This window comes from Euleptes europaea, chromosome 13 (assembly GCF_029931775.1).
Source record: "Euleptes europaea isolate rEulEur1 chromosome 13, rEulEur1.hap1, whole genome shotgun sequence".
In the NCBI taxonomy this organism is placed as follows: domain Eukaryota; kingdom Metazoa; phylum Chordata; class Lepidosauria; order Squamata; family Sphaerodactylidae; genus Euleptes; species Euleptes europaea.
Window position 1 is genome coordinate 7516086 of NC_079324.1, and position 22108 is coordinate 7538193.

Here is a 22108-nt window from a genome sequence, read left to right on the forward strand (position 1 = left end):
GCAACCTTCAACACTGGAAATCACTTGCAAGGGATTTGTTGGCACAGGGATGGTCAACTGGCAGTTCATGGCAAGAAAATAGTCACTGAAGCACTTTTCACTGGCTTCTAGCAACTTTAACAGATTTTAATCAATGGATGATACAATCTATGCCTTGTAGTCAAAAGAAAAAACTTCTAGGAGGGTGCGTGTGTGAGAGAGTGTATACAAGCATGTGTGCAATTCCAAGCTGGATGGGAGATGTGCCCACAAGACTGGAGGACGGCAAATGTTATCCCAGTCTTCAAAAAAAGGAGGAGGGATGAGCTAGGAAACTACAGGCCCATCAGTCTGACCTCTGTCCCAGGGAAGATACTGGAGCAGATTTTAAAGGGGTCAATCTGTGAGCATCTGAAGGTTAGCTTGGTCATTGGGGAAGTCAGCATGCATTTGTCCCCAACAGATCCTACTAGACCAATCTCATTTCCTTCTTTGATCGAGTGACGAGTTTACTGGATTGTGGGAACGCTGTTGTCGTTTACCTGGATTTAAATAAAGCTTTTGACAGGGTTCCCCTTGATGTTCTGATGAGTAAACTGGAGGACTGTGGTAGAACTACACCCAAAGAGTATTTGTCCATGGCATTTCATCTGGTGCCCAGTGGGGTGTCACAGGGGTTAGTTCTGGACTTGGTACTTTTCAATATTTTTAGAAATGATTTGGATGATGGTGTGGAGGGACTATTCATTAAATTTGCAGATGACACCAAATTGGGAGGAGCAGTGAACACATCAGAAGATAGACACAGAATTCAAGGAGATCTGAACACACTGGAAAAGTGGGCGGATGTGAACAAGATGCAGGTCAACAAGGATAAGTGCCGAGTTCTACATCTGGGTACTAGATGGGAGATGCACTTCTCGGTAGCAGTGTGTATGAACAAGATCTTGGGGTGTGGATCTTGGGGTGTAACTGGAATATGTGAAGTCAGTGTGATGCAGCGGCAAAAAGGGCTAATGAAGTTTTGGGATGTATCAACAGGGGCATAACATCTAAATCGCAAGATGTCATAGTCCCGCTATACACTGCATTGGTCAGGCTGCACATGGAGTATTGTGTGCAGTTCTGGAGGCCTCCCTTCAAACAGGATGTGGGCAGAATCGAGCGGGTGGAGAGGAGAGCGATGATCAGGAGCCTGGAGACCGAGCCCTGTGAGAAACGACTGAGGGAGTTGGGAATGTTTAGTCTGGAGAAGAGGAGGTTGAGGGGGGTCATGATTTCTCTCTTTAAGTATCTGAAGGGCTGTCACTTAGAGGAAGGCAAGGAACTGTTCCTGTAGGCAGCAGAGGATAGGACTTGCAATAATGGGTTTAAATTATGAGCAGAAAGGAATCAGCTAGATATTGGGGGAAATTATTTTACAGTAAGAGTTGTTCAACAGTGGAATCAGCTGCCTAGGGAGGTGGTGAGCTCTCCTTCACTGGCAGTCTTCAAGCAGCGGTTGGACAAACAGCTGTCAAGGATGCTTTAAGCTGATCCTGCTTTGAGCAGGGTGTTGAACTAGATAACCTGTATGGCCCCTACCAACTCTATGATTCTAGGAGCTGATCCATCAGGGAAGGGGGGTAGTTTGCGAGAGTGTATTCTCGCAGTGTATTCTTCAGTCTATTTTCTGGAGCATAAGAAACGGGGCTATTCCAACTTGGGAATGCACCACTCTGGACCACTCTTCGGCCATATTCTGAAGATCCTCCAGAGACCATATGTGCCACATGGCCCAACACCCATCTGGGATGCACCAAGCCACACCCATCCTGCTTCAAACCAACTGAAGTTAGTCAACTATGTAAAAAAAGTGGAGAATAAAGTTGCCAAAGACCTGCGATGTCCACGGGCACCTTCTGATATTATCCTCACACTTAGATTCACTGCTGGGTGGCTCCTTCTTGCACCCTACAGTAGCCTCAGAAGTCCACCGCCATTCCTTCCCATGCCAGCGTTGCTCCGAGCCTCAAGGAAGGATGACAGTCCTGTGAGAAGGAAGGCTGCCATAAATTAGCCCAGATCTACTGATGCTGCTGGAACCATGAAGAAGGAGCATATGTCTATAAAGGTCATGTCAGACACTGCTAGGGAGTGTGCTAGCAGTATTACAGTGCTGAATTACCATTTTCTTTTCTCAGTCGGGAGATAAATTTCTTGGGTGGGATGACCCCCACCTTCTTCTTCTGCGTGGCAATGCTGTTGAAGAGGTCAGAGAGGCACGTCAGGAGACTTTCCTTCTTGCGAGGCTGAACCTTGTATGCCAGAACCTTTTCCCGAAACGGACGACAAAAATAAAGTGCCTGTAGAACGGAGTTGCAGTAGCAGGTATTGCCAAACTGATGAGGAGAAAGTAAAAAAAAAAAAAAAAAAAGAACAAAACAAAACACTATGATCATACAATGTCTACTAAAAATGTGATTAGAGTGTCATACTAGGATCTGGGAAATCTGGGTCTGAATCCCCTCTCTGCCATGGAAGCTCGGTGGGTGACCCTGGGCCAGTCACACACATTCTCAGCCTAGCCCACCTCACAGGTCTGTTGTGAGGATAAATATTTTAAATAAATACATTTTATTTCGCACCTTTCCACAATGCCCAGGGAGGCTTACAAAATGCAAACATGTGTGTGTGTAAAGTGCCATCGAGTCGTAGCTGACTTATGGCGACCCCGCATGGTTTTCAAGGCAAGAGACATTCAGAGGTGGTTTGCCATTGTCTGCCTCTGTGTAGCAACCCTGGGCTTCTCTGGTGATCTCCCATCCAAGCTCTAACCAGGGCTGACCCTGCTTTGCGTCCAAGAGCCAAGATCGGGCTAGCCTGAGCCATCCAGGTCAGGGCAATGCAAAAATACACAATTATAAAAATTGTTCGTCTCTAAGGTGCTACTGGACTCAAATCTAGCTATTAAATACCTTTCTATAGCAACCCCCCACAAAAAAAAAACGAGAGAGGGAGAGAGGGTATTAATTTATTGGCAGTCTGCTTTGTTTCTGGCTCTTCATAGCAATGTGAGCAATTCAATTTTCACCACTGTGTGAGAATAAGACCAGTTTGATTAGATGGCATAATCTAGTTTCAGTCCCCTACAAACATTCCCCCCCCTAAGACACCGCCAAACCTCAGGTTAGTTTTCTGATGAGAATCTCCACCTCCAGATCATACTGAGTGATATACTTACAACAAACAGAAGTAACATATAAGGAGGGCTTTAAACTAAATATTCCAGGGGAGCCAGACGTCAATTTAAAGCCTCACGAGGACAATAACTGCAGATATAGATACGAAGGATTTGAGGAGGGTAGCGCATACACAAGAAAAGACAGTTCAAAAACTCAACAATGGGAGGGAAATAATTTTAAACAAGCTGCCAAAAAGAAGGACCTGTGGTCTAAGATGTCTCTACACTAACGCACGGAGCATGGGAAATAAGCAAGATGAACTAGAACTCTTAACAGAATGAAGCAAATATGATATAATGGGCGTTACGGAAAACTGGTGGGATGAGTCTCATGATTGGAATGTATTACTTGAAGGGTAGAAGCTATTTTGGAGAAATAGACCAAATAAGAAGGGGGGAGGAGTAGCATTATACGTTAGGGATGATTACACCTGCAAGGAGGTCCAGGACTTAAACATTGGAAGCCAGCTTGAAAGCATCTGGGTAAAAATTAAGGAGGAGAAAAACAGTGATGTCATTGTGGGGGTCTATTATAGATCCCCAAGCCAGACTGAAGAGTTAGGTGATGCCTTCCTGGAACAGAAGTCCAAGCATTCAAAAAAGAGAGATGTCAGGATAATTGAAATCTCCCATTACTACTACATCTGCTGGAAGACAAACTCTGCCAAGACAATAAGGTCCAACAAATTCCTCACTTCCCTTGCAGACAACTTCATTGTCCAAAAAGTGGAAGAAGCAACAAGGGGAACAGCCATTTTGGATCTGATCTTAACCAATAATGATGACCTGGTTTATGGGGTAGAAGGAGTAGGATCCTTAGGTGGGTGTGACCATATTCTGGAGTTTGTTATACAGCAGACAGGAGAAGCAAGGAGTAGTCAGACACGCATTCTAGACTTTAAGAAAGCTAATTTCAATAAATTTAGGGAACTTCTGGTTGTGATCCCGTGGGTAAGAATACTGAAAGAGAAGGGAGTACATGAAGGATGGGAACTTTTTAGAAGTGAGATATTGAAGGTGCAATTTCAATCAGTTCCAATGAGGAGAAAAAATGGTAGAGGTTTGAAGAAACCAGGGTGGATGTCTAAAGAACTTTTGGTTGAGATAGGATTTAAAAAGGGCATGTTCAAGAAATGGAAAAAGGGGGAAATCAACAAAGAGGAATTCAAACAAGTAGCCAGCACATGCAGGGAGAAAGTCAGGAAGGCTAAAGCACAGAATGAGGTCCGGCTTGCCAGGGAAGTTAAAAATAATAAAAAAGGTTTTTTTTTTTTTTTTTATGTCCAGAGCAAAAGGAAGATCAAGGTAATGATGGGATCATTGCGTGGAGAGGATGGTGAATTATTAACAGGGGAGGCAGAAAAGGCAGAATTACTTAACACCTTCTTTGTCTCAGTCTTCTCCCAAAAGGGAAATAGTGCTCAACCTGGGAATAAATGAGCAGAGGATGCAGTAGAGGGATTACAGCATAGTATAGACACTGGGATAGTACGGGAATACCTGGCTACTCTTAATGAATTCAAGTCTCCTGGGCCGGATGAACTGCATCCAAGGGTGTTAAAAGAACAGGCCGAAGTAATCTCAGAACCATTGGCAATAATCTTTGAGAATTCCTGGAGAACAGGAGAAGTTCCAGTAGACTGGAGGAGGGCAAATGTGGTCCTCATCTTTAAAAAGGGGGGAAAAGAAATCCCAAACAATTATCACTCAGTCAGCCTGACATCAGTACCAGGAAAGATACTAGAGCAGATAATTAAACAGACGGTCTGTAAGCACCTAGAAAGAAATGCTGTGATCACTGACAGTCAACACGGATTTCTCAAAAACAGGTCATGCCAAACTAATCTCATATCTTTTTTGATAGAGTGACAAGTATGGTAGATGAAGGGAATGCTGTAGATGTAGTGTACCTTGATTTCAGTAAAGCCTTTGATAAAGTCCCCCATGATCTTCTTGAAACAAAGCTAGTAAAATGTGGGCTGGGCACTGCTACTGGTGGATTGGTAATTGGTTGACCAACGGAGCCCAAAGGGTGCTCATTAATGGCACAACTTCATCCTGGAGTGACCAGTGGGGTGCCACAGGGGTCTGTTCTGGGACCGGTACTATTTAATATTTTTATAAATGACTTGGATGATGGAATAGAGGATATGCTAATCAAATTTGCAGATGACACCAAGTTAGGAGGGGTACTTAATACCCCAGAGGACAGGGTCAGAGTTCAGAATGACCTTGATAAACTGGAGAGCTAGGCCATAAGCAATAAAATGGATTTCAATAGGGAGACGTGTAAGGTACTTCACCTAGGCAGAAACAACATAAGGCACAGGTACAGGATGGGAGATAGTTGGCTTGACAACAGTACATGTGAAAGAGATCTGGGAGTCTTAGTGGACCACAAACTGAACGTGAGTCAACAGTGTGATATGGCGGCTAAGAAGGCCAATGCAATTCTGGGCTGCATCAATAGGAGTATTGTGTCTATATCAAAGGAAGTAATATTACCACTGTATTCTGCATTGGTCAGACCTCACTTGGAATACTGTGTCCAGTTTTGGGCTCCACGATTTAAGAAGGATGTTGACAAGTTGGAGCGTGTCCAGAGGAGGGCGACCAGAATGGTCAAAGGTCTGGAATCCATGCCCTATGAGGAGAGACTTAAGGAGCTGGGTTTGTTTAGTCTGGTGAAGAGAAGGTTAAGGGGTGACATAATAGCCATGTTTAAATATTTGAAGTGATGTCATGTTGATGAAGGAACTTGCTTGTTCTCTGTTGCTCCAGAGACTAGGACACGGAGTAATGGATTTAAACTATACAGCTCTGTCTCCAAAGACATTGTTTTATTTTGGAGTCTGTTCACATAGACATGAATGTCCTCTTTTAAAACCAGAATTAAACTAAGAGAAAAGCGATTCCACCTAAACATTAGGAAGAACTTTCTGACGGTGAGGGCTGTTCGATGGTGGAATGCACTGCCTCGGAGGGTGGTGGAGTCCCCGTCTTTGGAGGTCTTTAAGCAGAGGCTGGATGGCCATCTGTCAGAGGAGTGCTTTGATTGTGGGATCCTGCATGGTTGGGGGTTGGACTGGATGGCCCTTGTGGTCTATTCCAACCTTGTGAACTTGTGAACATACAACTAATTAAGCCTGCAGAAGGCTGTGAATCCCACTGTGTGGCATGTCTGGGAATTCAGCTACCAGAGATCACCAAAATCTATGCACAAATAATTGTAGCAGAAGGCTTATCAACAGAGCCACTTTTCTGACTGAAAGACTAAAGCCACGTTTCATTCACAGGGGTTCCAAATTTGAAGAACCTAGCCCTTCTGGGATCTGCTACACAGAGTGCAGTGAAATGAGGGCCAGAGTTGGAAGTCTAATTCTAAAATAAGCAACTTTAGGTAGACTTTCATTGCCTTCGAGGGGGATAAGCAAATTTCCTTAGAGAAGGAATTCCATAATTTCGATGCCTCTATCCTTTCTCGGATTGTCACCCATCTAGCCCCAGACGATGGAGGCAGTGAAGCAGGACCTCTGAAGAGGATTGTGAATTAATATTTCAGTAGAAAAACAACCAAAACAAATCAAGTTTTAGAATATTTACTCACAAATGAAATCCTAGCGAATCATCACTGATGTTTACCCTTTCGACAGAGGGCCAGCATGCATGGCTGCTGGCACTTTCCAACCACTTTTGGCAGGAAGACCCCACCCTACTCACTCACCCCAGGGCAAAGTGTAGTATCACAGCCCAGGAAGCAAGGACAGGCAACTCCCGCTTGGTTTGACAAGCAGGGAGTAGAGGCTGCCGCTAATCTGCCCCACTTCCAAAGTACAACAGGCAGCAAGTTGACAGTAGGAGGAAGATGATAGACAAAACAACAGCTACAGTCACAATAGCCTCCATAGTCAACAGCTAATGTGATAAGGGGAACTGCCTATTAAAAAGGGTCCATCCACTCCTTCAATAGCTAGGAGATTTCTGGACCCAAGTGTAATATTATAACCACTATCAGATATATCCACCACTCAAAGTGGAGGTTCAGAGCACCAGCTGAACAGTTTAGACATGGGCCAATGTTGTCTCCATCTTGGGCAAATGTTGTCCCCATCTTCAAGAAGGGGGAAAAGGGGGATCCGGGTAACTACTGATCCATCAGCTTGATGCCTATACCAGGAAAAGTTTTTTAACAAATCATCAAACAGTCAGTCCTTGAGCATTTAGAAAGGATGTATCTGATTACTAAGAGCCAGCACAAGTTTCTCAAGAACAAGTCATGTCAGACTAATCTTATCTCCTTTTTTGAGAAAGTTACTACCTTGCTGGATCAGGGAAATGCTGTAGACATAATTTATCTTGATTTCACTAAGGCTTTTGATAAGGTTCCACATAGTATTCTTGTTGACAAATTGGGAAAATGTGGTTTAGATCCTATTACTTTTAGATGGTCTGTAACTGGTTGGCATATCGCACCCAAAGAGTGCTTGTTAATGGTTCCTCATCCACTTGGAGAGGAGTGACTAGTGGAGTGCCTCAGGGATCTGTCCTGGGCCCTGTGTTGTTCAACATCTTTATAAATGATTTGGATGAAGGAATAGAGGGAATGCTCATTAAATTTGCACATCACACTAAATTGGGAGGGGTAGCAAATATGGTAGAGTCAGGATACAGGATGATCTTGACAGGCTGAAGAATTGGGCTAAAACTAATAAAATGCATTTCAACAGAGATAAATGGAAATAATCTGGGACGGGTACCACCCTGTCTGGGGTTTCATGTATGTGAAAAAATTCCTTGGTACCCCTCTTTTTCTCTGTGCCCTGTGACTCTGATTCTTCAGAGAGATCAAGGGCTGCCAGTGTCTTGGTTAGTAGGAGAGGAAATTCCTCTGCATTAAAAATTCTATTTTGCTTAGGTTCCTCTACAATATCTTCTCCATCGGAAGAGAATTTGCCCTCTTCCTTGTCACTTGCCTCATCCCCGGTAGAAAAGGGAGAGCTGGAGCGCTCTGAATTGCGTGGCTGGGGCTCTGGGTGTGACTTTAGCGCTGCCTTGGTAGGCCAGCGTGTGCAGTCCTGGCCCTTAGGTTGAGAACTTTCTCTCTTCCCATGGGTGGTAGAGAGGGGCCCTGGTGTGTGTGGCTGGGTTCCCAGAACAGAAGGGGCAGGGGAGGTGGGTTGGGCTGCATGCAGACCCTCAGTAAAAGCGTCCTTAATAAGAGAGGTGAGCTCTGCTTTTAAAAAGGACAAGCCACTTGCATCAAATAAAGGAGGTCCAATGGAGGTCATTGCATTGTCTTGGCCGAAAACAAAAGGAGGGCGAGACGCCCGTGGCCGCTCCAGGGCTGATGAAAGGCGAGACGCCTGAAATTAAGGCAGTATGTATTGCTGGTGAGACACCAACCACCTGAGGAAGCCCCTGTGCGCGCACATTTGGAGAAGCGGCAAGCAGCCGCTGTGAACTCTGGGCCGCTGCACATTACAGAAGGAACGGCTACTGCCGCTGTAATCTCCTGGCCACTGCTGTTAAATGCGGCTTGAAAGACAGCTGCAGCCACTGCCGGTTCCCGGCCAGTATTTTTAGGTACTGAAGAAGCAGCTATGGCCACTGTATTCTCCCGGCCACCGTTCCTGTGCACGGCTGAAGATTGGAAAACGCGGACGGCGGTTAGAAGGCGCTTAGAGCTCTGAGATTTAATCGAACCGACTAGCTTCCACTTGCCCGATCTGTTTGCCCCCTTTTTAACCTTACCCTTGGAGTTGGATTCGGTAGGGTAATGTGAGCCCTTGGTCCAAAGAACCAGAAACCACGACATAGACAATTAGGTCCAAAGAAGCTGGTCTTTACTGGTCAAATAGAATAACAGAGCATAAAGGAAAAGGAGACAGCTATGAAACTGTCTTGCTGAAACCTGGTATTATAGATGCATGGAAAGGGTGAGAGATTACATATTGAAAACAAAAGTAAGTTCCCAGAGCAAAGTAGGTTCCCAGAACATCAAACAGAAAGTGTTAGGCATAACAGTCTTTGCAACCTTGGCTGCGGTTCAGTAGGGATAACATTCCTTGAGTCTGGATGGCAGGATGTGAACAAAGCGAACAACACTGATATGCCTGACATTCTGCCCCCCTTAAGGCCCCCTCCCGGCCCGCGAGGGGGACAGTCTATCCAGGTAGGCGGTGTGGAAGGCGGTTACTAAGTGCGGGGCGGAGACATCCTGGGCCCGCACCCATTCATCGTAGGCAGGGGGGAAATGTTTCCATCGAATAAGATACTGCAAGGATCCATGTCGTATACGTGAATCTAGGATTTTGTTCCTCCCCCCCCACCATCACTGGCTGCTCCGGAGGTGGCTCTGGATGCCATTCCGAAGAGGCGACATGGGGTTTTAGGAGGCTGACATGAAAAACTGGGTGGATACGTCTCAGGGTTTTGGGAAGGGTCAGCTCCACAGTGACAGGATTGATGATCCGGGCAATGGGATAGGGTCCAACGTACTTGGCACTGAGCTTATGGCAAGGTCGGGTGGATCGTAGGTTCTTAGTGGACAGGTATACTAATTCCCCGACCTGGAATTCTTTGCTGGGGGAGCGATGCTTATCTGCTTGCTCCTTATACTTGCGCTTGGCTCCCTCCAGGTTGCTTACCAGCCAGGGCCAAGTGGTGCGGAGGGTATGTGCCCAAGAGGCTATATCGGAATCCCCCTCCCCTTCAGGTATTTCAACCGGGGCAATAGGACCGAAGTCCTGACCGTACACAGCATAGAAAGGGCTGAACCCTGTAGATTGATGGACAGCATTATCGTACGCGTATTCTGCAAAAGGTAATAGCTCTACCCAGTCATCTTGGTGGTAATTAACATAACAGCGTAAATAACACTCCAACACAGCATTAACAGGTTCGGTTTGTCCATCCGTTTGGGGATGGTAAGCACTTGACAACCCCTGTTCCACTCCCACAGTTGAAGGAACGCCTTCCAGAATTTCGCCACAAAACTACTTCCGCGGTCGCAAATTATCTTGCGCGGGTACGAGTGCAACCGGACCACATGTGACATGAAGAGGCGGGCCAACTTGGGGGCGGAGGGAATATCCGCACACGGAACTAAATGTACCTGTTTGGAAAACAAGTCAGTAATAACCCAGAGTACAGTTTTCCCCCCACTAAGGGGGAGATCCGTCATGAAATACATGGCAATCACTTCCCAGGGTTTGCTGGGAATTTCCAGTGGTTGCAGTAGTCCTGGGGTTTTGCCTTGAGATCGTTTGACTGTGGCACAGATGGGGCAGCTGCGAATAAAGGAGTCTATATCAGAACGCATTCCTCTCCACCAAAACTGTCTGCGCAACAAGTGGAGAGTTTTCAGAAACCCAAAGTGCCCTGCAGTTTTGGCTCCATGGGCTAACTGTAGAACTTCTCGTCGGAGTATTTTAGGCACATAAAGTTTTGAGTCTTTGTACCAACAACCCCCCTTCTCAAGTACACCTTGGGGCAAGGTTTGGGCGGTGCGCTCGGCTAGGCACTGAGTTCGAAGGGAGTCCAGGAAGGTATTGGAGATGATCACCCCCTCTCCTTTCGTAGTAGAGGGCAAACTAGGAACTGGTGAAGGTGGAGGGAGAGGAGGGACTGGTTGCTGCGGAGCGCTGGAAACAGGTGGGGAGGTAGGCGAGGGAGCCTGCTGGTTCAGGCTGGACATTTTGTCGGCTGCTGTATGGCTTTTCTGCCAGAGCTGGGTTTGGGCTCGGGTTTGCACAACCAGCAGGGGCAGGGCTTCCCTTTGTGCTGGGGTAAATAAAGAGTCTGTTGGCTGATCACATTTTACCGGGTATTGGGGCAACCGGGATAGGGCATCCGCAAGCACATTCTGTTTCCCGGGCACATGTTTGAGGACGAAACGGAATTGAGCAAAGAAGTCCGCCCAACGCTGTTGTTTCGCGGACAATTTATGGGTCCCAGTGACGGCAGCTAGGTTCTTGTGATCTGTCCAAACTTCAAAGGGGATCCCGGATCCCTCCAGGAATTGCCTCCACAGTGTAAGGGCATGGTGGACGGCTGCAGCTTCCTTTTCCCAAATGGGCCAGTTTAGATGGGAATGCGCAAACTTCTTCGAGAAGTAGGCACAGGGATGCAGGAGACCGTCCGGTCCTCTTTGGAGTAGGGCCCCCCCCATGGCTACGTCAGATGCATCGACCTGCACAATAAATATTTGGTTCGGATCCGGGTGTTGCAGGACCGGTTCAGACGTGAAAAGTCGTTTAAGGGCTACAAAGGCAGCCTGGCATTGAGCCGTCCACAATATTTTGGCAGAGGGCAAGGTTGCAGAAACCCCTTTGCCCTTCGTTTTCAGGAGGTCAGTGATTGGCAGTGCCACTTGAGCAAAGTTAGGAATGAAACCTCGATAGAAATTAGCAAAGCCCAAGAATTGCTGTACTTGTTTGCGGGTGGAGGGCGGAGTCCAGTCCAGTACGGCTTGGACTTTAGCGGGATCCATGCTAAGGCCACGATGAGAGATTATGTAGCCCAAAAACGTTATCTGTTTTTGGTGGAACTCGCACTTAGACAGTTTTGCATAAAGCTGGTGGTTACGTAGGCGTTGCAAAACTTCTCTGACTAGAGCAACATGTTCTTCCATGGTTTTTGAATAAATAAGAATATCGTCCAAATAAACCATCACGCCGCGGTACAGCAAATCATGGAGGATCTCGTTAATGAGCTGCATGAAGACCCCCGGGGCCCCTTTTAACCCGAACGGCATCACAAGAAATTCATACATTCCAAAACAGCTAGAGAAGGCGGTGAGGGGTTAGTCTCCCTCCCGAATTCGGACGCGGTAGTAAGCTTCCACTAAGTCCAACTTGGAGAAAACACGACCCTCCTGTAACTGCCCCATGATATCTGAGATTAACGGGATGGGGTAGGCGTTGGCTTGGGTAACTGCATTAAGCTTTCGGAAGTCAATGCATAAACGCAGGTCACCCTCCTTTTTGCGGACAAAGAACGCTGGGGCTGAGTTGGGAGCGTTCGATGGCTAAATGAACCCTCGAGCAAGATTTTTATCCAAAAAGTCACGTAGAACAGCGCGTTCGGAAACGCTCATGGGGTAAATCTTGCTTTTAGTCAGTGTGCAGTCTTTAACTACCTCAATGGCACAGTCAGCGGTACGATGGGGGGGCAAGGCGTCACATTCTTTAATATCGAAGACGTCTGCAAAGTCTCTGTAGGCATCGGGCAAAAGCGGTGGCGATGCAGTATTGGAAGTTAAAGTCGGAGTAGGTGGAGACATCACTGCGACTCCTTGCCGGTGTTGTTCGCACATAGGATTGGTAAAGGAAATAGTATCCGTCTCCCAGTCTATATAAGGACTATGGCCCTTGAGCCAATTAATCCCTAGGACAACTTCGAACCGAATGGGGGCTATGGTAAAGTCTATCTGTTCCCAATGGGAGCCTATACCCATCGCCACTCCCTGAGTGCGATGATCGACCAGCCCCCCCTTGAAAGGGCTTCCATCCATCTGGGCAAATTGGACGGGAGCGGGTAGTGCCTCGGACTTGACTTTGAGAGCTGCGAATGTGGTTTCACTGATTAAAGTGCGACCGCAGCCAGAGTCAATAAGTGCCTTGACAGGCAGTTGGGGGCCCCCTTTATAGTGTTGTAATACTGCGTCCACATAAACAGTGGTTTCCACTTCACTCACCTTGACGGGAGCTTTGGGTTTAGCAGGAGATTCTGCAGGGGTCTGTGGAGACGCTCCACTCACCACAGACCGAATCCGTTTTTTGACAAATCAAGAGGGGTTTCCAGGTTTAGAGCTGGAGCATTCCATTGATCTTCGTCTGAAGACGGAGAGTTGTCCCCCACTGGGGCACTTGTAATCCGAGACCCGGAGGGGTCGTTTGGTGCAGAGAGGTTAGCCGATTCCTCAACGTGAAGTGCAGAGGGTGTGGGTTGTCCCGGCGCTGCGGGTGGCCGCGGTGCCTCTGCGTTGAGGTCTTCCTCGAGCTCGGAGTGACATGCTGGGGCGGGTGGCCTCCGGTCGTTGAGGGCAAGTTGCTGCAAAGTGGCCTAATTCCCCACACACGAGGCAAGCTCCCCTCTGGAACCGTGATTCGCGATTGGTTCGCGTTGGTTTCCGCAGGCTGGGGAGCGGCGCTCTTGATGGGGCTTTCTGGGAGTTCTTATCCTTGTGTCGTTGCCGAACCAGGGATATGAAACGCCGGCGGCTTTCAACTTCTTCCGCCAACAAAATCCAATCTTCGAGGGTATTAGGATCGCCTCGCATATATGACCAGTTCAGAATGTCAGGGTGTAAGGCTTCCCTGAAGTAGTGGATAAGGGTAGCTTCCGGCCAGTCTACTATTCTACTGGCTAGTCTCTGGAATTCATCAGCAAATTCTCGGACTGGAGAAGAGCCCTGTCTGAGCTGTAAAAGTTCTGCTTTGGCTCGTTCTCCCATGAAGTGGTCTTCAAACCGTCTCCGCAAGGCAGTCATAAAATTGTTGAGGGAGCAGATAGACGGAGACCGGGTGTCAAATTGGAGGACCATCCAGTCAGCGGCTTTCCCCGTCAATAGAGAAGCTACAAAGCGGACCCGGCTATCCTCTGTGGGAAAGAAGTGCCCTTGTTCCCGCATATAACTATCCACTTGGTGTAGGAAACAGGGTAGAGTCTTGAGCGAGCCATCATAGGTCGTTTTCAATCGAGGTTGCTTCCATGGACCGGGTATGGGTTGTCCCGGTTGTACGGGTGCCCCGGGGCCTGGGACAACTGGTGCTCCGGGAACCTGTGGTTGGATGGGGAGGTTAGCTGGTGGTTGGGGTGGCACCACCGGTTGAACTGGTGCGGCGGGCCTGGGAAGGATGGGCTGCGCCGGAGGTACCTGCGCCCGCTGTAACCGTTCGTTTTCCTGGAACAAACACGGTCATATAATTCTCGATTCTGCGGTCGCAACAAGTGTACCTCGCCCTCAGGTCCCCCCGTACGTCCCGTAAAAGATTGGGGTTGTCACCTTCCAGGGTTGGTCCAGACACCCGTAGTCCGGGGATCACAACCAGCTGGTTTGAGACGAATCACCCGGAGAGCGCTCTCCACGCTCCCATCCGAGTGGCAGGCGAACCCTCCTGGGCTCCAGCCTGACGAAGGGAAGTAGACAGAGAGTGATAGCTGTCTCAATGTGAGCCCTTGGTCCAAAGAACCAGAAACCACGACATAGACAATTAGGTCCAAAGAAGCTGGTCTTTACTGGTCAAATAGAATAACAGAGCATAAAGGAAAAGGAGACAGCTATGAAACTGTCTTGCTGAAACCTGGTATTATAGATGCATGGAAAGGGTGAGAGATTACATATTGAAAACAAAAGTAAGTTCCCAGAGCAAAGTAGGTTCCCAGAACATCAAACAGAAAGTGTTAGGCATAACAGTCTTTGCAACCTTGGCTGTGGTTCAGTAGGGATAACATTCCTTGAGTCTGGATGGCAGGATGTGAACAAAGCGAACAACACTGATATGCCTGACAGGGAACTGCACGAAGGTTGCTCCTGGATTGACGGCATCGCCACGAGGAGACCCGGGTCCAGGTCTCCTGGAGCAATAAAGGTGTTGGATTGCGGATCCGCCATTTTGTTTTTGTGGGAAAGCAACCTCCCCCCCCGAAAAGAGCTAAGAAAAGACTCTAAGGAGGGATGGAATAGTCGAAATAGAAGTAATAGAATAGGATAAATAAGATTAGAAATTTAAAGGTTGAAGTTAGTTTCCTAAAGAATTCAAGCTGAGAGCTGCAATATAAGACTGCTCTCCCAACGAGGCAGGAAACAAAACTAAACTGAAGGAGTAAAGGGGGGGCCTTTCCCTCAAGTGACAGGAAATGAAGTTTTGATTCCTGCCTCCTGAAGCAAGGGGAAAGGAAAACACCCACAGTAAAGATGCCCTCGTCCCTCCTGAGCGAGAACAGAGGAAGGTAAAGCTATGTATATCATCCTAAATTTCTTGGAAGAAGAGTAAGATGAAAATGGAACAGGTAGCTTCAACTCACGAGAGCTCATGCGGGAATAATGCTGCTAGGGGTGACATGACAGAGGTTGATAAAATTACGCATGGGGTGGAGAAAGGGGATTGATAATTGCATCTCCCTTTCCCATAATAAATTATGCAAATGGAGAAGAAGAGAATATAACTCGCAGGCATCCAACGGAGTTGATGGGCAGTAGATTAAGAGGGGCAAAATGAATTAGCTGTTAATACTAAGAGGAACTGGCTTGTGGAACTGACTGCCCAGGATACAGTGACAGCCACTGGTTCAGTTAGCTTCGAAAAAGGATTAGACACACTTATGGAGGCCAGGTCCATCAATGGCTACTAGCGGCAACAACTAATAAGCCATCATAATGAGGCCTTTCAAACAGGTTCTGCAGAGCAGCAGCATGGAAATTCTTCAAATAAATAAATAAGTAGAACCCTCCATATTCAGAAGCAGTTACACTTTGAATGCCAGTGATGAGGAGCAACAACAGGGGAGGTGATGGCCTCTGCCTTACTCACTGGACTTCCAGAAGTCAGCCACTCTGTAAAACCGGATGCTGCCCTCAAAGGACCACTGGCGTGATCCAGAACAGCTGCTCTTATGCTCTCATGAGTTCACAGATCTGATGTTATTTTACTCACCCAAGCAGGTTATTCCTGAGAGCAAGTACTTTTTAAAAATTTGCTCAAGTCAGCTGCCCACGTATCGCCAGAACAGATTCAAAATTTCTACCCAAGTTTTTGCAATTACTACCGTATATACCCGTGTATAAGCCGACCCGCGTATAAGCCGAGGTGCCTAATTTCTCCCCAAAAATGGGGAAAAATTAGGCACCCGCGTATAAGCCGAGGGTCGGCTTATAACCCCTCCCCCCCCCCCGCAGGCTTACCTGGGCTCCCGGCAGCAAGCGGCGCGGGCCTGGCGGCGGCGGCGACACAACCAGGCGAGGGCCGGGGCAGCCTCCCTGCAGCCGCCCCAGGCTGCCCTCGGCCGCCAGCAGCGCCGGCGAGGGCGGGCGAGGGCCGGGGCAGTCGCCCCAGGCCGCCCTCGGCCGCCAGCAGCGGCGGCGAGGGCGGGCGAGGGCCGGGGCAGCCGCCCCAGGCCGCCCTCGGCCGCCAGCAGCGGCGGCGAGGGCGGGCGAGGGCCGGGGCAGCCTCCCTGCAGCTGCAGGAGGCCGCCCCAGGCCGCTCTTGGCAGCAGGAAGCGGCGTGGGACCGGCGGCGGCGGCAGTAAGTTCCCTCCTCCCTCCTCCCCCCTCCCCTCCCCTACCGTATTGACCCGCGTATAAACCGAGTTCGGCTTTTTCAGCCCTTTTTTGGGGCTGAAAAACTCGGCTTATACGCGAGTATATACGGTATGTCACTAAATGCTTGCCTGAACAGGGAATCGATAGCTGCTTAAAACAAAGTCTGATAAGTTTGCTTTAGTTAACTTCATAAATAATATCTTTTGTAAAGTTTCGCTTGCATGTCTCATAGACCTGATTTGAACCTCTTTCACTTTTGTGCCCACAGCCCCCCTCCCACAGCCCCATTGCTCAGAACCCAAAGGCTGAAGCAGGCAGGAAACACCGAACACAAACCCCTACACAGCACAGAAAATCCACTCACATTGACCAAGCCAAAGTAATGTTCATTCACTGGAAACTGCTCCGGACCAATCTCTTTCTCCAAAGCAGAGGCATTGGCGCCCTAGGAAATCAGAAAATATGGTGTATTGGCAAGGGAAAAAAGATAAATAGTTTTAAAAGCATTTTAAACACAGTCGGAGAGTGCCTGGCAATGAAACAGACAAATAATGGCAGTTGACTGCTCAGCTGATTGTTTATCTGACTGCAGTCCAATATTTCCCCAAGCCAGGAATGCTTCGGTGTAGGTGGCAGCTTGCTTTTTCTTTATCTTGTTCAGGTGTCATCTGTTCGAACATGGCCAGGAGCAAGGGCTGCTTGCCCCACCCCCCGCCCTACAGCCCTCAGCACCAGGCCCGGCAGCACCACAAAGCCTTGGGGCTGGCCCCTTCCTACTACTGTAGGAACGTCCAGATGGGAAAAACTGGACTGTCAGCCTTTAAAATCAGAACTCTTTCTTGAAAAAGAAAAATAGCTGCTGTTGCTTTGCTTTATTTGTGTTTTAATCCCCACCACAACTTTCTAATTGTAGGCTAGTCTTGGTGTTTCAGAATAAAAAGTCAAAGAGCTGTTCAGCAAACTGTTCACATTTATAGAAATCTTACCGTATATTACTAAAAGGTATAACTTCATTTCAATAAAAAGTTTTACAACAAGAGTTAACTAATTTCCTTTCATAGCTGGTGTTAAGCATCAAACCTGTTATTTATTAAAGTATATTTTTTGTTGTTCTAATAAAGTTAATGCTTTTTTTAAAAGGACCAATATTTGAGCAGTCAGTTGACCACATCATTTGTGACAATCCTGAGGGGGGAGCTGCAAAGGAACTGGCGTGAGCCCTATACACTTGCGCCGTCCAAACTGGCATGGACTTTGGCATAGGGCAACTTACACAGCTCCCCCTGGATGCCAGTGGCTGCGAGGCACTCAGATACCAGCACAGCCCCCTGGCAGCATTTCAATGGCACAACTCCCTGCGCCGGAGTCCTGGGAGGCGTTCCTGGGGGCGGAGCTGTCTTTAAGCAGCTTCCTAACCCCTTTCATCCCGGGAAAGCCTCCTTACGCTACAGTGTTGCTACACCAGCTATTTTGCTGGCATAGCTTTGCTAAAGTGAATGGGGCTTTTTTTGGTTTTGCATTTTACAAACTATATTCCTCCATTTTTCCAGCTACGAAACCTCACAGGGGAGGTGCAACTGGGCTGTCCATGGCGCACCACCACCCCTTAAGAATGGGCTGCAAATGGCTAACCTTAGTTCTTCATCATCCACATCTCTTAGAAAGCAGAAACCGTTAATTAAAATGCTATTGGAGCAGATCCATCCAATGGTGGTAGATGTGAAGCAGCCTACACTCTGACTGGAGTCAGGCCTTCTCAGTGATGTGAGAGCTTATTTCCCCTTTGAACCACTGGACAGAATTCAAGTCATGCAAGACTGCCAGTGCAGCATAATGCTTTAAACCAGGATGAGTCTCTTTATACAAGATATTGGTTGTGTTACATTAGCTGTGCATCCCCAGCTTTTATTGAATTGCCTGCAACCCATTCGTGACAAAGGGGCAGCAAATTCACACACCCCTCCCCAAATCTACATTTAAGGAAAATCTACATTTATTTATTTTATCATTCTTATAACCCGCTCTACCCCAGCAAAGCCGGACTCGGAGAACCAGAAAAAATACAATAAAACTACAAAATCACATAAAACAACAGGTTAAAACAGCCCTAACAGATTAAAATCACATTTACTAAATGGCACATAAAGTTGTGATATAAGGCCACAGGATGGCCTGCAGGCAGTTCTAAACAAATATATAGCCTGCACTAAAATAGCACTCAGCAGCGGTGGAGTAAGGTAGAGAGACCAGCATTTATAGGGAAACTGTGGCTGACCTTAACCATAGGCCTGGTGGAACAGATCTGTTTTACAGGCCTTGCAGAACTCTATAAGGTCCCGGAGGGCCCTGGTCTCACTGGAAAGACTATTCCACTAGGCCGGGGCCAGAGCAGAAAAGGCCCTGGCCGAGGCAGAGTCCAGCAGGACACTCTTCGGGCTGGGAACCACTAGTAAGTTGGTATTGGATGATCTTAACCTTCCCTGGGGAGTATACCAGGAGAGGCGGGCCCACAGATACAAGACACATGCCCATATCCACTATCACATTTAACGACAATATCCAGTGGTTCTTTTACAGCAATTGTACATGCTTGGAAGTAACCGTTTATGCAGAGGTAATATTTATCTATGAAGAGATGGTGGTGGAAATTGCTGTCAAGTCGCAGCCGACTTAAGGCGACCCTATCGAGTTTTCAAGGCAACAGACGAGCAGAGGTGGTTTGCCACTGCCTGTCTCTGCGTAGTGACCCTGGACTTCCCTGGTGGTCTCCCATCCAAATGCTAACCAGGGTCGACCCTGCTTAGCTTCTGAGATCTAATGAGATCGGGCTAGCCTGGACTATCCAGGTCAGAGCAATGAAGAGATGCTGTATTTCACAAATCACATTTTCAAGAATATAAGAACTGCCTTGTTGAATCAGACCCAAAAAGTCCATCGATGCCTGCTTTTCACAGTGGCCAACCCTCACCTGTGAAACACAGAAGCCAGGTGTGATGGCAACAGCCCTTCCCACCCACTGTGGCTCTCCAGCAATTGCCTCCAAACAAAGAAGTTTCATTTATCCATTAGGGTTAATGCAGGGCTTGACAATTCCCAGGTGCCAAGGCACCTAGACATTTCACTGTGGTGCCTAATCCACCAGCGTGGTGTAGTGGTTAAGAGCGGTGGTTTGGAGTGGTGGACTCTGATCTGGAGAACTGGGTTTGATTCCCCACTCCTCCACATGAGCAGCGGAGGCTAATCTGGTGAACTCGATTTGTTTCCCCACTCCTACACACAAAGCCAGCTGGGCTAGTTACACTCTCTCAGCCCCACCTACCTCACAGGGTGTCTGCTGTGGGGAGGGGAAGGGGAGGGAATTGTAAGCCAGTTTGATTCTTCCTTAAGTGGTAGAGAAAGTCGGCATATAAAAACCAACTTCTTCCAGCAATCATTTATTGTAAGGACATCTTGGTGAGGAATAGAGGTTAGCTTTTTGTCATGATGACAACTAGAGTTACCTCATCGCTGTTTACATGCTACAACACTTTTGATATGGCTTTAAAAAAATAGTAAGAAGTTTAAGGTTAGGTTTTGTGGCAGCAATAATTAGTAAGTATGGTTATTAAAATATAAAACCCTGAAGGCTGAAAAATAAATCTGGCTCCTAAATTTTGGGGTGGCTTGTAAAGCCGAACGAAATTTGTCAAGATCTGAGTTGATGGGGAGGGGCTGTGGCTCAGTGGTAGAGCATCTGTTTGGTGGGCAGAAGGTCCAAGGTTCAATCCCTGGCATCTCCAGTTAAGGATCTATAAGTAGGTGATGTGAAAGACCCTGAGACCCTGGAGAGCCACTGCCGATTTTCGTCGACAATACTGACTCTGATGATGGTCTGGTTCAGTATATGGCAGCTTCCTGTGTGCTCAATGGCTGTTGACGGACCCTCTCCTCCAGAAAGCTCTTCAATTTCCCCCTTTAAAGCCAGCAAGCTTTAAGCCATCACCATGTCTTGTGGCAGCAAATTCCCAATATACATTGAGTGAAGAAGTACTTTCTCTTTGGCAAGGTTCATATGTACAGCCAGATAATTACAGTTGTGCTTCAAAGGCATAAATATCTAACTATATATCAGGGCAAGAGGGTAGGAAGTAACAGCATGGTTGCCCAAGGACTTTCCAGGCTTGTTCACACAGTGACAGGCTGTGATTTCACACTGCGCAGGATTCATGCGAGAGCTACGGAGATGCTTCGAGGATCCCTTCCGGGGCGAAAAGGCTAAAGCTGCCATTCTCCAACTACACCAGGACACAAAGTCCGTCAGAGAGTACGCAAGTGAGTTTCAGCGGCTCGCTAGTCAGATCGCTGACTGGAGCGAGGCCAAATCCCGAAATCTTGTACTGGGGATTCATGCAAGGAGACCCACCTACCCTCGAAGGGTGGATTCTGCTTGCGGAGGAAGCTGAAAGTCGTCGGCAACTCCTTGCCCTTTCCAGACACAGGGTTAAGGACACAGCACCATGGCAGGTCCGCGCGCCACCAAAACCAGCCCCACGAGCACCCGCTCCATCTCCCCGGAGACTGGCTCCCGACAGTGAGCGATTCCAAAGTGGAGCCTGCCTCGTGTGTGGGGACCACGGCCACTTCGAGGCAGCTTGCCTAGTACAACTGGAACAACCAGCTTCGAGTCCCCGCCCTGGGAGTACAACTCGGGCGGGTGGAGACCACCGCCGGAGGAGCGCAGCTATCGGATGCGCCGCCACTGCCGGGAACAAAGCCCCCCCTGCTCTTACGCTTGATGCAGGGATTCCCAGGAATTCCACTACCCAGATACTCAACCCCTCCGAGTCACGGATTACAAATGCGCCTTTGCATACCCCATCGGGGGTACGGATTACAACTACCGCTGCCGCGGTTGAGAACAGCGCTGCCTCATCGGAGGAGGAGACGACCTGGGAAATTCCTGCACTGAACCTGACTCCCGCACTCGAGCAGTCAAAAAACGGACTGCGTCTGCGGTAGATGGAGCGCCACCGCAGACCGCTGCACCCGTGCAGCCCAAAGCTCCACTGATGGTGAGAGAGGTAGAGGACACAGTTTTCCTAGATGTGGTTTTACAACATTACAAGGGGAGCCCCCAAATTACTGTGAAGGTACTAGTAGACTCTGGTTGTGGCCGTACCCTGATCAATGAAGAGACGTTTAAAACTTTAAAGGTGAAAGCGGTCTGTCTGCCGCAACCCGTTCAATTTGCCCAGATGGACGGCAGTGACATACGGGGAGGGCCAGTAGACCGGCACACTGGCAGAGTGGCCATAGGAATTGGGCACCACTAGGAACAGATACACTTTACTATAGTGCCAGGCATTCGTTATGCGGTAGTCCTGGGGGTGAACTGGTTATGTGGGCATGGTCCCACTATTGACTGGGTAGCAAAAACAATTGAGTTTAGCCAACCCCAATGCAAACGACATCGGCGGGCGTGTCAGGAGCAGGCCATGAAGACAGTTCATGGTTGCGCTCTCAGGTGTTGTTTTGCAGTTCTCTCCAAGGCCAGATTAGATCACCACTCCATGCCCCGTGTTTAGACTTCATAGATTCCTTCAGTGTGAGATTTGCCAAGTACTCCTTCCTGCCATGGGAGGGAGGTTGCCAGGGTTACTGGT

The 22108-nt window shown here is 48.1% G+C and overlaps 1 protein-coding gene across 3 annotated transcripts in view; it reads right to left on the reverse strand.

The window, feature by feature from the left end:
* LOC130486127 (ubiquitin carboxyl-terminal hydrolase 12-like) overlaps positions 1–22108 on the reverse strand; it is a 67028-nt gene that overhangs the window by 26159 nt on the left and 18761 nt on the right. The window contains exons 2-3 of one of the 3 annotated variants that reach the window (XM_056859331.1): positions 16831–16911; positions 2147–2291 (exon numbers count right to left, since the gene is read on the reverse strand). In XM_056859331.1, coding sequence (XP_056715309.1) covers positions 2147–2291; positions 16831–16911 — 226 coding nt within the window. Of the gene's footprint in view, positions 1–2146; positions 2361–16830; positions 16912–22108 lie in introns of all 3 variants that reach the window. The other 2 variants (XM_056859330.1, XM_056859329.1) reach the window with 2 other exon arrangements.